A 12,573-nucleotide genomic window follows, 5' to 3' on the forward strand; every position below is an offset into this window, starting at 1 on the left:
CTCTAGGGCTATCGCTCCCCATCGCCATGGAGTGTCGCAAACACTCCCGGCAGGCCTACATGTCCACGGGAACGTGTAAGGCGATCGGCGGTGGTTTGGGAAAAGAGCAAGGGCAAATACCGGGACAGCTAAAACAAATATGCAGCGCACTCAATGCTCGTTGTTGTGGAAGCTCATCCAACAATTCTTAGCAGCAGCAGAAGCGTTCCGAGGGCACAATTGTATGCTCTACTGGTTCTATTCGACGATCAAGAAGCAAAAGAAGACGAGGAAACAGAAGCAGATTCCTTTTTTGTCTCTATAATTTCCGTCCACCGCGTGTTATCTGGTTTTGCCTTATTTCTTCGCTACAATCTTTCCCTAAAACCCTCGCACCGCGGAACATTCGAAAGTGGAATGGAATGGAATGGTGTGTGGTGGGAAATTCCGGCAGGCCTATGACGAGGTCCTGCCATCCGATCCCGCGGGCTGTGTGGTTTGTCTAGGTTGTGTGTGCGGAACGGAAAACGGAAACAGGTCACCGCGGAGTTGCTGGCCGCAGCCTCCCCTCTGGCATGGCAGCCAGCTACGATCACGTGTGCACTGGTATCTGTCTGACCGTCGTTCGCTCGGTCCCTCGGACGCTCGGACGCTCGGTCGCTGCTCCGCCCAGATTCTTCACCGATGCAGCTTTTCACGCTTCGCTTCGCCCGGTGACGACACTTCTTCGTTCGTCCAGCGGCAACTTCCGCTGGCGAGCGGTAAAAAAAAGTGGCCATCGAGAAGCGCTTGGCGTGCACACATCGCCAGAGGCTTCCTTTAGGCGATATTCCATTCCATTCCATCGTTGAGCATCACGAGACTCCGTTTTGGCACATAAAACCGGGAAATGCTGTTCTTCTCGCTGTTCTTCGCTTTCGATCTCCGGCATCGCCAAGGAGGTGACCATAGAGAGATCCTCGAAGATCCAACACGTGTGTATGTGAGCGAATGGCTCTCGCTTTCCCTTTAAACCCTTCTCTATCGGTCCTTTCGCTCTCCCATTGTGTCCGGCAGGATACACATAAGCTGCAAGACAGCAGCAGGGTGTGGTGTTTGCAGCGAAGATGAACCCTTTCCCCTCCCTCCAGCGGTACGATGATCTCAAACTCGGTACATTTTCACCCCATTCGAATTATCTTCCCCGTGTGCCATCCCTGCACGTCCTTACGGCAGCATTTCGCAGCAGCGGCCTCATCGACAGCATTATCTTGTCTCCTGCTAGGCACCGCTGCCGCTTGGCCGCTGTATATTAATGTTTTTGTTATTAAAATATTATAATGTGAACCTTTTCGGCCATTCATCCCTTTAAATAGGCTGTCCAGTTAACTTCCTTGCGCGATGGACAATTGCTGTCTGCATCGCGAAAGGGGTGGCGAAGGTCGAAGGGGTGATGGTGCGATGGCACAGCGCCGTGCGGCGCAAACGGCTGTTTCGGTGGATCTTCGAGTCAAAATAGAAACCTGGACCCGAAGACTCTTTCGGATTTCGCGTTTGTGTGTCTTTGGTGGGTTTATGTGTGTGCTATTCGGCACTCGGAGCGATTACACAACTTCCTTTCCGGCACGGAAAGTACACCGGGACCCCAACCGTACCGAGAGGGTATGGTGGCAGCCGGACCGAGGATTGCAATATGGTCAAGCTGGCCGGCATGCCGGCAGGCAGCTGATGTACGATAGGGAATCCGTGATGGCGAAAAAAAAGTGAGGAAGCACCTATTTAAACCCCTCCGTTAAGCTATCTTCAGGGCGATTCACTATGGTCGGCCCCACCATCCATCCAGAGAGAAGGTTTCCGACGCTCATCACCTTTAACACCCGAAAGAGCACCCTGCAGCAATATCTACGGTTAACCATAAGGTTGCGTTTGTCCAAGAGTTTTCTTTTTTTCTAGCAGAAGGCACACGGCACTCCGGTACACGCAGAGAATGTCGGAATCTAGGAACGGTAGGAAAAAAATGAGAAAAGATTTCCTTTTCAAGCTGTCCCGTGTCCCACCACAAAGCAGTAGAGCAAAAACTAGCCGAGACAGGTCGCTGTACAGACACCTGCACAATAGGAAATGGAGGAAACGTCTGCCGAAATGAAGAAACGGTACACGATGGTTTAAAAGAATTAAAAATAATGGCTTTTTATTTCATTAAAACCACTCGTGGTTTACACGGTAATCGGGCTATTCGCTCGTTGAGATTGTACATTACTGAAGGCCACTTGTTTAAGATTTATACATTTCTGTAACGACCCTAATGGAAGATTGCTTATACATACATCATCTAGCAAATTATCAAATTGCAAAAGCAAATACTAGTTGTGCTTCGTGGACGGTTCAGCCGACATGCATGCATTAACGGCAGTCATCGGTTTGGACGGATTTGATTCCCTTAGCTACACTATAAGTGATTCTTAAAGTCTAGTGTTCGTAACGGTGGAATGCATCTACTGCATGGAGGGAATGTACCATGAGATTATGGAAATGTTTAGCTGCAGCTCGCGCACTCCTCAGAGATTCTCAATCTAAAAAGGCACAGCAAAGTCGCCGATCTTTCTTTGCGATCGCCGATCACACCATCGCTTAGCACTGATTTCGACGCAACAGTATCCACCCAAACAGAACGACGAAGGAGAGAATCGTTAGCTGAACCTGCAAGGCGGCAGCACCGGCCAGACGACACTTGAACGTATCGTAGCGCGATTCCTTATCAGCGACGATGTTCTCGAACTCGGCCTCAACCAGCTGCCCATCGTAGTAGGTGATCAGATCTTCGTACGGGTATTCGAAACCCTGCAGACATTCGCATTTGTAACCGCCCGTCTCGTAGCCACGGCCCAGTATAGGTACACACTGCAATGAGGAAACAAACAAACAGGGAAGACAAACACATCAGAACGGTTCACACATGAACAAATCGTGCCGTTAAGAGCGACACCGGGTCAATGTCCTCTAATGGTACGCGCGGGTCTATGTCTGGGGTCCCATGCCAAGCGCATTCGAGGTTGGCGCGCAATGCAGCTTCCACAGACGGCCTCTGTTCGCATCGCGTGTTCTATTCATGATTCAGGGGCACTCCAGCAATAACCACGGTTGCCCCGGGTAACGAACAAAAGGATCGAGACCCACGATGACCCAAGGTAAGGGCATCGGAACAAGGTGCAGGTAACAGAGGACACGAGAGTCGTGAAGCGTAATGCATGCGGCGCAAGCCAAACAAAAATGGCACCATACTCCGGCAGACCGGTGGCGAATGGCAAGGGACGCCAGAACCGCGGCCAGAGCGCATACAGACGCAAAAATGGTTCCTACTGCCAATGGTCGCAGCCAGCACAGCACCGCTAGCCGTCACCGGATTCGCGAATAAAGGATGAAATCGAAAACCGAACACCCGGGAACTTGGCAGGCAGGAGGAAACGGAAAAGAGAGAATAAAAGAGGGCACTTACGTATGAAGTCTTCACGTCGCATTTATGAGTGTTTTTGAATGCATTCGGCTCATAATAATTATCCGGACACTGGTTGATATCCAGCTGTAGCATGTTCATTGAAACTGCAACGACTCCCCTGTGGGCCGACGGAAGAGAAAAGAAAAAAAAACAGGACGGGAAGACGATTAGCAAAACCCATTTCGAAAACTGCATTTCCGGAGCCGTCGGGTCCATTCGTCGAGCGTTAACTTACTTAAACTCCAGCTTCGCCTTCAGACTGTCCCAGCCGAAGAATGGCACCGCGTACGTTATGAGCCATTTCTTCACCGGACCCTGGCAGTCGTACTGGGGCGTTGTCCAGTGGCCATGGTCCATGGTGGCGGCGTGGTAAAAGTTCGGGAAATGCTCATACCGCTGCGCGTACTCGCCCGTCTCATTATGCCGCAGCCGTATCTTGAGATAGTACTTCTCGAGCGAATCAAAATTAGAGGCCCAGCGCTGCTTTAGCAACCGGAAGAACGGTTTATCAATGTACTCCTCGCCCGTCTTATTGAACCGGGCCATATCCTGCAGGTTGAACTTGCGCGTGTTTAGCTCCTTCTTAAACGCGTACGGAGCGAACAGAGTGCGATTGGGGAACTTGCGGCGCTCCCAGTACGTTGCCGCTGACCAGATGCGCGTATTACCCAGTACCAGCGCCAGCGTTTCACCCATCATCTGATCCTCGGTCAACGGCTTATCGGCCACTCGTTTGCCCGAGTAAACCTCGTTCGGGTCCGAAATTTGCAGGAACGCGCTGATGAAATTCGCCAACCGGATTGCCATTTTGGCCTCGTTTTCAAACTGTTTGCGGGCTTCGTATGCAAAGTCTCCAGTCAGAACCAGATCCTGCGGGTGGTAGTTCTTGCAGGAACGTGCATTCACACCCAGGATGAACTTTAGCACCTCGTTGATGTTTAGCTTCTCCGAGTGCAAGGAGCTCGGTCCGGTAGTGAAGTTCTTGTACTCGTAATACTGATCGAGATAGTGTTCGCGAGTGTATTGTGGCAAGCGGAACCACTTGATCGGTACCTTTTGAATCCCTGTGGTTTTTGGAAGCAGGCAAAAAAGAGAAAAATCATTAAACGAATCCATTCTCAACACAAGGCCCCCATTACTAACATCCAATCTTCATGCAATCGAATCCATTGTAGAACTGCTCATCGGAGGCACGCTCCAGTATCTCGCCTAGATACGGTCTCCGCACTACACCCGGTAAGCGAAAACCAGGCTTACAGCGACATTGATATCCGCCTCTTCTAAATCCCCAACCATCGATTGGTTCACACTCCGTGGTCTCCTTTTTGCAGCGCGCCGTATCGGCAAATACGTTCGGTCCTTTATTGCCCTCTCCCTTCGGACACTGGTTGATATCGATCCTCTCGAAGTCCATTTCCAGCACCGAAACGGCGGTATATCTGTGGAAAACATAAACGTACGATTATCGGAACCGCAACATGATCGAATGGCTGCGCGTCAAACTTACGTCGGATATTCGATGTGCCGGAACTGGGTGTGGCGCGGATAGATATCGGCAATGGGGGTAACGGCAGCCACAAGCCACTTATTCGAGCGCCGGCAATCAAAGTAGGGTTTAGTGAACTTGACCGGACCCGGATTTTCGTCCGCTCCCGGTGGCCCATGGAAGGTAAACGTTTCGTTGGTGTTGTTGGCGTAGCGGATTTCCACCTGATACGTGGTTTTGGTATCATGCCGGTTTTCCACGTTATCCGGCAACCACAGGTTGTACCACTCGTTAATGTGGTAGTTCTTGATGGTGTAATCATGCAGGACGGAGTTAGGCGGAAAAGCTCCCAGATCGCGCACGTAGAACGTGTTCAACGTTGAGATCTTCTGCAGATGGATCGGATCGTTGAAGTCATCCTCCCGGTAGGTGCGTGGCGCAAAGCGGGGAAACGTTTTGTTGAAGAACCCGCGATAGGACGAGGAAAAGGACGAGTTCGGAGCAAAGTAGATCGAAGAAGCGTTCACGTGCGGACTGGAGGAAACGTCGGCCACGGTCGAGAGGAAGTAGTACATCATGCCCGGATCGTACGTATCGTTAATAGCGGGCCGTATGAAGCGACTCTGCAGGATGTAGCTCCAGAAGAAGGCGCGGCTGAGGGCCATGTTGTGCAGGTGCAGTAGCGCCGTCCGATTCGGGAATATCGGATTGATGTTCACATCTTTGATGTCCGGCAGATGCGAAACGCTGTCCTCCGGAAGCGTGAGGTCCCGGGGCGGCAGAATCGGACAGTTGTCCGCGTTCACCTTATCAAATCGGATTTTGATTTCATCGAACGCGTCTTTCGGTTGCCACTCGTACTGCGCCAGCACACGCATGCAGCAAAGCACGGCAAATATGCCGTAGCTGCGCCACAATAGACTCATTTTACTGTAAAACTATCACACTATTTCATTAAATTAAAAACTCCAAAAAACCTCATTAACTCAACCGACACTTGTCCGAACTTTTCCTCCTCTTGCTGCTTACCTGAGTCACCAACGCCCTAACTACAACCCTTGCACGCACACAGCCGCAAACCCCCTTGCCATCTCGCTCTAGCGCCTAAGAGCGAGCGAGAAAGCACAACTGCACGAGTTTGGCCGACGTCGAGCAGTTTCAAACCGGTTCGAGCAGTGTCAACTGCCCACCCCCACATAGCACGCTGTAGCGGAATTTTCAAAAAATCAACGTGCGCCGAACACCTTGCTCCTTGTTCTCCGAATTCTTCGTACCCCGGGACGACGCTCGGTTCATACAACGTTTGACTTGTTTATCTGTTTGTTTATCGATTCACGCTGACCTCACCAATCATGCCGCGACCGCGCCTAGGGTCTAATTAGTTAAGCAGGGGTCAATGGCCTGTTTGCACCAAAAATGAGCACATCCAATGCATACGGATGCAGCGGGGAGAGAAAAGAATAAAAAGGCGTTGGAAAGAAAAGAATAAAAAGGCGTCCTAAAAACAAGCGCGGTTCAGTTTAATTTACTATTCACTTGCTTCGTTCCTTGATGCAAATTTCAAATTCCCTAATCAGGTTAAGGTTTACGAAAAAAGCAAATTATGGTCTCTACAGACTCAGGAAGATTAACCACGACCAGCTTGGCTTCAAAGTTTAGGAGCTGTAGGAAACTTGATATTTGTTAGAAAGAGCCCATCCACATGGCACTTGTCGCCCAAAAAGTAATATAATGATTTAATAACAGCATACGATCGACACACGGTGTTTGATTATCCCATTAAACTGAAACTCAACACCCCATACACGCTGGCGCAGAACGCAAGATTCACCCGCAAAAGAGTGCAATGCACTTTTTATCTTTATTTTCGGCAACAGCTGCTGCTGCTGCTGCCGCTGCTTCTGCTGCTGGTGCGGTCGATCTCGTTCGAAGATCGAAGGAAGCAACAGCAAAAGACAACCGCAAACAACACGATCGACGGGAGGTGCGTTTCCTCGGAATAGGGGGAAAGGGTAGGGGGTGCAATAAGCAACGACTGCTGCCGCCGTGCGAACGCATCCTGCCAGTTTCACCGCGACCATGCACTTGTGCTAGAATCATTACCGGCAAACTTGCGAACGATGCGACGTTAGCCAAAAACGAAAACAAAGCTGCGCTCTTCAATCTTTTACAACTGTTGCGCTGGTCCCGAAATAAGTTAACAGCGCGCACACAACATGGCAAACGAAACCCCCCAAAAAAACGAACGCACAATGTGCAACGCAGAGGGGAACATGAGAACACATCTTCCTAACTCGCGGTTCGCCGTTCAAAGCAGCAGCAGCAGCCTCCGGGAGAAGTGATTGCACTCGGGACACGGTTTGCTGATCGTTCAACGTTGCGAGATCTTTTAGCGATTAAAGATGTTCCGATCCTCTCTTTCTTCTCTTGGTTCTCATCTAACGCCAATAAATAAATACTTGACGAGTGTATGCGAAATGTGAGTTGAATGTTTCGAAGATGCGTCGAAGAGAAATCGATGTAAACCATGTTCTTTCCTTTGTCTGCTTGAAAAAGCGGGCATGTAACTGATCACGTCCGCTAAAGATGATGATACGGTGCAGTAAATGTACCATTTTGAAGATAATTCCGTACAATAAAAAATGGGAGATCGATTCGCAAGTAGGATCATGCGTACGTATCAGGCAAGGACAATCAGTCCCTCTAATTTGCTTTAATATTATGTACCATGATCCTAGATCTTCATCTTACAGCAATAAATCCGTTCTCACAATGACGTTGGCGTAAAAAGTAATATTAGCTAACACCCTCTGTCATCGATGTGGTTTTGCGGGGTGAAAGGCAAAGAATACAAAAAATGTTCCCCCATCATCGGGGCTGCGTTGCGTCCGGGGGCAACAAAGCGCGCGTGGCATAAATCACCTCATATCTACACGAACTTGAAATAGAACGCAGTTGCAAGCTTGTGCAGCCTACTACGCGCGCGACCTGCGCACCGTGCACCGCACGACATCGAAACGACGATTCTGATCTTCGAAATGTAAATTTAGCAACAATTCCTCCTCCTTCCTACACACCTTCCCCCCGCCACCCAAAAGCCACCATTTCCCCCCCCCCCCCCCACCGTAAGCACACGTCAAACTCTTCTCTTCTATTCCTGCGTATGTGTCATCGAATACGCTCTAAAATGACGGTTCACGTTGGACAGACTAATTTGCAACATTTGCATTATTACTTTCGCTTGGCGGGCACCCTCACCACCAACTAGCCTCCCCGCTCCTGCTTCCTTTCCTGCGATCCCCAGGTAAAGGCCAACGCCATCTTGCGAGATCACACACAAGAGACACCGCAAGATGCGCTCGCTCGGGGTGTCGCATCGTTGGAACGAGAGATGCCGGTATAGTAGAGAATGTTATAAATATTCACCTCCATGGACAGGCAGCCCCCCCCCCCCCCCACCAACCCCTCCCTCCAATAAGGATGCATGGATGGTGCACGTGAAAGGTCTTTGGACTCCGTTTCGGTGGCCATTAAGTATGTGTGTGAGTGTGTATTCGCGTTTTTTTCTTTTTCTCCTTTCGCGAGATGCGTTCCCTGGCTAATGCACTCTGGCTTGGTCAAACCTCCGCACGGACACACCCGTTGCTGCAACTCCTACCTTCCCATCCTACCCCTTCAGTGCCCAGAAAAGGTTGGTTTCCGTTTTCAAATGTGCAATTTTGATGCGACATTATCGTGTGTCCAATGCTACACACACCCCGCGTCGTCTCCGCGGTCGCTGGTGTTGTGCTGGCGAACGGAGCGAGTCAGTCCTAATCATCAGTCACCCTTTCATCCTTCCACTCCCTCCATCGCGAAAACAACGCACCTTAATGTGTGTAAGCACCGCCACCTCACTCGCCCCTCTGCTGCTCTGCTTATGTGTGGTTTAGGTTTGGCTTGGTTGGACTTGAAAACCCCTCCCGGCGATCGACTCCCGCGATCGGCACTTCCCGTCCCCAAATAAACGCACGCACGCATCCCAGAACCAACACCACCAAAGGCACACCCAGGGAGGGGCCGGTGTGTGTTAAAACCGACTTGCGAAATGACTTGCACGATGTAGGGACCGATTCGCGCTTTTCGACCGCGACCGTGCAACGGTGCAGCATATGCACCGGGCTCGAACCCCCCCCCCACCCCTTCCGCCCTGTTGCAGATCGTCGTCGTCGCCGTCGTCGTTGTCGTCGTCAGTGCTATCTCTCTTTCTCTGCAGCGGTTGATGTGCAGTTTTGGGTTTGGTGAAGCTACCATCCCGGCCTGCACACCCGGCCAGCCTGTTACGCGGGCATCGAGGTAAGGAGCATGGTGGTTAGGCGGAAGGGGGGCTATGCCAATGACCGGCAATCGGGTTTTTAGGCAGTTCGGCATTCGCGGTTTCTTCGCTTGTTCTTGCTTATCGCGTCTTGTCGTTGTGGTTGTTGTTGTTTGTTTATTGAAGCTCGCCCGTTGCTAAGAACACCTCGAAGGATCAAAACTGCCTGGCATTCATTAATCAGCGCCGGTTGCTGCGTTTATTTGATGGTTGCTGTGTACCGCATCATTAGTGAAAGTACACCTTCGCTGCCATAATTCGCTGCCGTTTAGAACACGCTTCACCAATCGCTCCCTAAATCGCATTTTTCACACACACGAAAACACACATACAGCACAGCACAGATGTAAAAAGTAGCGTGCAAGTAGAGGGAAAAGACGGAAAGAAGATTTTCGCGATGCATCTTCGTCACTCGCTATCGCGCACACGGCCCTGGCGGTATCCGTGGCGTTGTCCGTGGTGCGCACCATGCGCGATGCCCTCCCAGAATCGCTAGTCGCTTGGGGATGGTGCTGCTGCTGTTGCTGTTGTTGTTGCCGCTGTTGCTGCATTTGCAATCTTTGTACGCCTGTTTTGGCCTCGGCCGGGTTTGCTTGGTGGAGACCGAGGCGTTTGAAATATTTTGCCCGTTTACACCGCCAATTGGCGGACGATGTTACGGTGTGGCGCATCAGCGAATGGTGGAGACGCTTCACCATCACCACCAATACCACTGTTGCTGCTACGGGGAATGCTGCACGAGAGAAGAGATTCGCAGTTGCAGTCGCAGGCCACAGTTGGCCCTCATCGTCCTCCGATGCTTTCCTTTGCTCCCCGTTTAGCTCCACAACCACGAGGCTGGCTGGCAAACGGTCGCTTTTTCCTTCTTTTCTTTGATTCCTTTTTGTGCTTTTTTTAGTCCCCTAGCCGTAAGTGTGTGTGAGTGGTGCATTAGGCGTTTGAGAAATTTGGCAATAAAGAAGTCAATAAACTTTGCAAACTCCCGGCCGGTTTTGCCGCCGCTGTTTCTCGTACCGCGAGTGGGCGAACGCAACGGGCAGAGAACGACAACCACCGAAATCGTTCCGTGGGCTCCGTGGGCCGCCATTCGTCTGAATTAGATTTGATTGTATAATCTTCGAGAATGCAATAAATATAACCTTTTCCGTCCATTTCATTCACCAGTGGTAGCGGAGTGGCTTTGTATGCTGGTCGTGTTCAATTATTGCAACGATTTGTGTTAAGTAAATTCGTATTCTATAATAAGTATTCTTAAATAAACCATAGACACTTTAAAAAAATCTCAAGTTGTAGGCTTGGTTAGCAACCACGAAAGGCGACCAATATTCTCTGTTTTGCGAGCACTTGGTTTCTACAGCATCAGCTTTATGAGAAGTAAATGCAGCGTGCATGTAGTGTAAGTGACAACGCACCATAAATTTGGCGCGCATTTTCATCCAACCCGCGGACGAAAACAACGACGAGGCTGCCCTTCTCTGACGAACCGTTTATCTTCTTTTCTCCACTTTTTACGCGGTCACCGCCGCCGTGTCCGACCAGATGCCGCAAGGCTACCATCGATTGATGAGAGTGCATCGATGGTGGTGGTGTTGTCGTATAGGACAAACTTTCTCGAAGAAACAACTGCATCGGCATCGGGAAGTGCACCTGATTCCCTGCAGCCCCGGAGGCCTTAAATTGTATTACTCCGGCCCACTTCTCCGGACGATGCCCTCGTCCGATGCACTTCACTCACACAGTACACAGTACCTTCCAAGGGGTTGCACTTTTATTGCATCCCAGCGTATCCTCTGGGATATGGATGGCAGACGGTAACCGCCAGGATGCATATATACACGTGTGTGCGCGTGTGTGTGTGGTTGGAAAATGTTAATTAACTTCCTATTCCCGACACGGTACTAGGTACGCCTTGCCCTGGCCGGTCCAGGGCTGATGGGAGAGTGTTTTCGATGATTCTCCGTTCGTTGATTCTTCGCCGTCGATTACAGCGCAGGATAAAGGCAGAAGCTGAAGCACCAAATGCGACGAAGATCGACGCACAAGCGAAGGATAACGATGGGGTTCGAAGTGTGTTCGAAAACAAAGCATGAAAATCAATCCCCAGCTCCTGCTACTCGCCTTCACCCTCACCCCCAAACCCAAACCCAGGGCCCAACCACAATTTCACCGGGCTCGAAACAGTTCGTTGAACTTTGAAATCAATCCTTCTGCAAGCTGACGGCAAACGACTCCAGCAGCAGCAGTAGCAACAGCAGCAGGATGCAGCAGTGCAGCGCCTTGCAAGCGCATTTCCGCATCCCGCGAATCGCTGCAATGTGCGTAGCGTTCGCTCCCCTCGCGTTTTTTGACTGCAATTTCCATTGCGATGCACCCGGGAGGGTGACGCCAACGTTTCCGCGAGCGCTCTCACACACATGCTGTACGCATATGGCCGCTTGTTGAATGGCTTTACTGGACCGAAGCATGCCCACCCGGAGTGCATATCTACAGCAGTACTTATACACACACACACCAGGACCAGGGAGCAGCATGCATTATACGATTTATGTTGCACTTCCTGGAGCCGTTGTTTAAACAAAAATCTGCCGCGTACGTACGCACTTGGCTTGACCGGCTGCTGCCAGATGCCTTAAAAGTGCATAGCGATCCATTGCGGGCAACGGCTATCTTCTGGTCGCCTGGTCAACGTACCCCGGATGCATCCCGGATGCTGTAACGGCTAACCAGCGCCGGGAGTGAAGGAGAATCTATTGAAGCTTGGAATTTGTTAAAAAAAAACCTACAAAGAAGCAACAACAGCTTCCATCCATTCACGAGACCAGCATTTGGCGCGCGAAGACGGTAACCGCGGTAACCGAGGTGCGTAAATTTGCATAAATGTGCATCTGCTCGTCAAGCAAGCCGGGCCGAGGTGTTGAAAACCCCCGGTGCAACCTGGGACGCAGCAACACCACCAGGGCGTAGCGTCCCGTTAACAGAGACGGTCTGGTAGCGACCCCACCTCCCCTCAGGTTGTCAGTCTTATGTGTGAAACTAGAAAACTATACTGTCCACCGTATAACGGGTGCACATTCGGTGCTGTTGTTTGCCTGTCTGCCATACATTCCCATTATTCCACTACTCCCCATTTCTTTGGTTTCGCAGGATTAATGCATTCGCGCGCATCCGTGCCTGCACCGGAAGTTGGCCTTTGTTTGAAATCGTAGCATGTTCTCTCCTTCCTTCTAACTGCTGCGTCCTCCGTGCGACTTCTCCGTGAAGCTGTGCCGTGCGCGAGAA

The 12,573-nt window shown here is 50.8% G+C and overlaps 1 protein-coding gene across 1 annotated transcript; it reads right to left on the minus strand.

Moving 5' to 3' along the window:
* Positions 1-2,128: 2,128 nt before the first annotated feature.
* LOC125949273 (uncharacterized) lies at positions 2,129-5,978 on the minus strand. Its single transcript, XM_049676173.1, has 5 exons — positions 4,962-5,978; positions 4,598-4,893; positions 3,690-4,518; positions 3,455-3,572; positions 2,129-2,859 (listed from the first exon to the last, which is right to left on the minus strand). Exons 1-5 carry the CDS (start codon positions 5,864-5,866, stop codon positions 2,590-2,592), a joined length of 2,418 nt encoding a protein of 805 aa, XP_049532130.1. The 5' UTR covers positions 5,867-5,978; the 3' UTR covers positions 2,129-2,589.
* Positions 5,979-12,573: the final 6,595 nt, after the last annotated feature.

Source organism: Anopheles darlingi, chromosome 2 (genome assembly GCF_943734745.1).
Source record: "Anopheles darlingi chromosome 2, idAnoDarlMG_H_01, whole genome shotgun sequence".
Classification (NCBI taxonomy): domain Eukaryota; kingdom Metazoa; phylum Arthropoda; class Insecta; order Diptera; family Culicidae; genus Anopheles; species Anopheles darlingi.

Coding starts and splice junctions, on each gene's coding strand:
- LOC125949273 (XM_049676173.1), bottom strand. CDS start 5,866: ATGAGTCTATTGTGGCGCAGCTACGGCATATTTGCCGTGCTTTGCTGC. Junction 4,519..4,597: donor CGATTGCATGAAGATTGGAT/GTTAGTAATGGG, acceptor CAAAAACCACAG/GGATTCAAAAGGTACCGATC. Junction 3,573..3,689: donor AAGGCGAAGCTGGAGTTTAA/GTAAGTTAACGC, acceptor GTCGGCCCACAG/GGGAGTCGTTGCAGTTTCAA.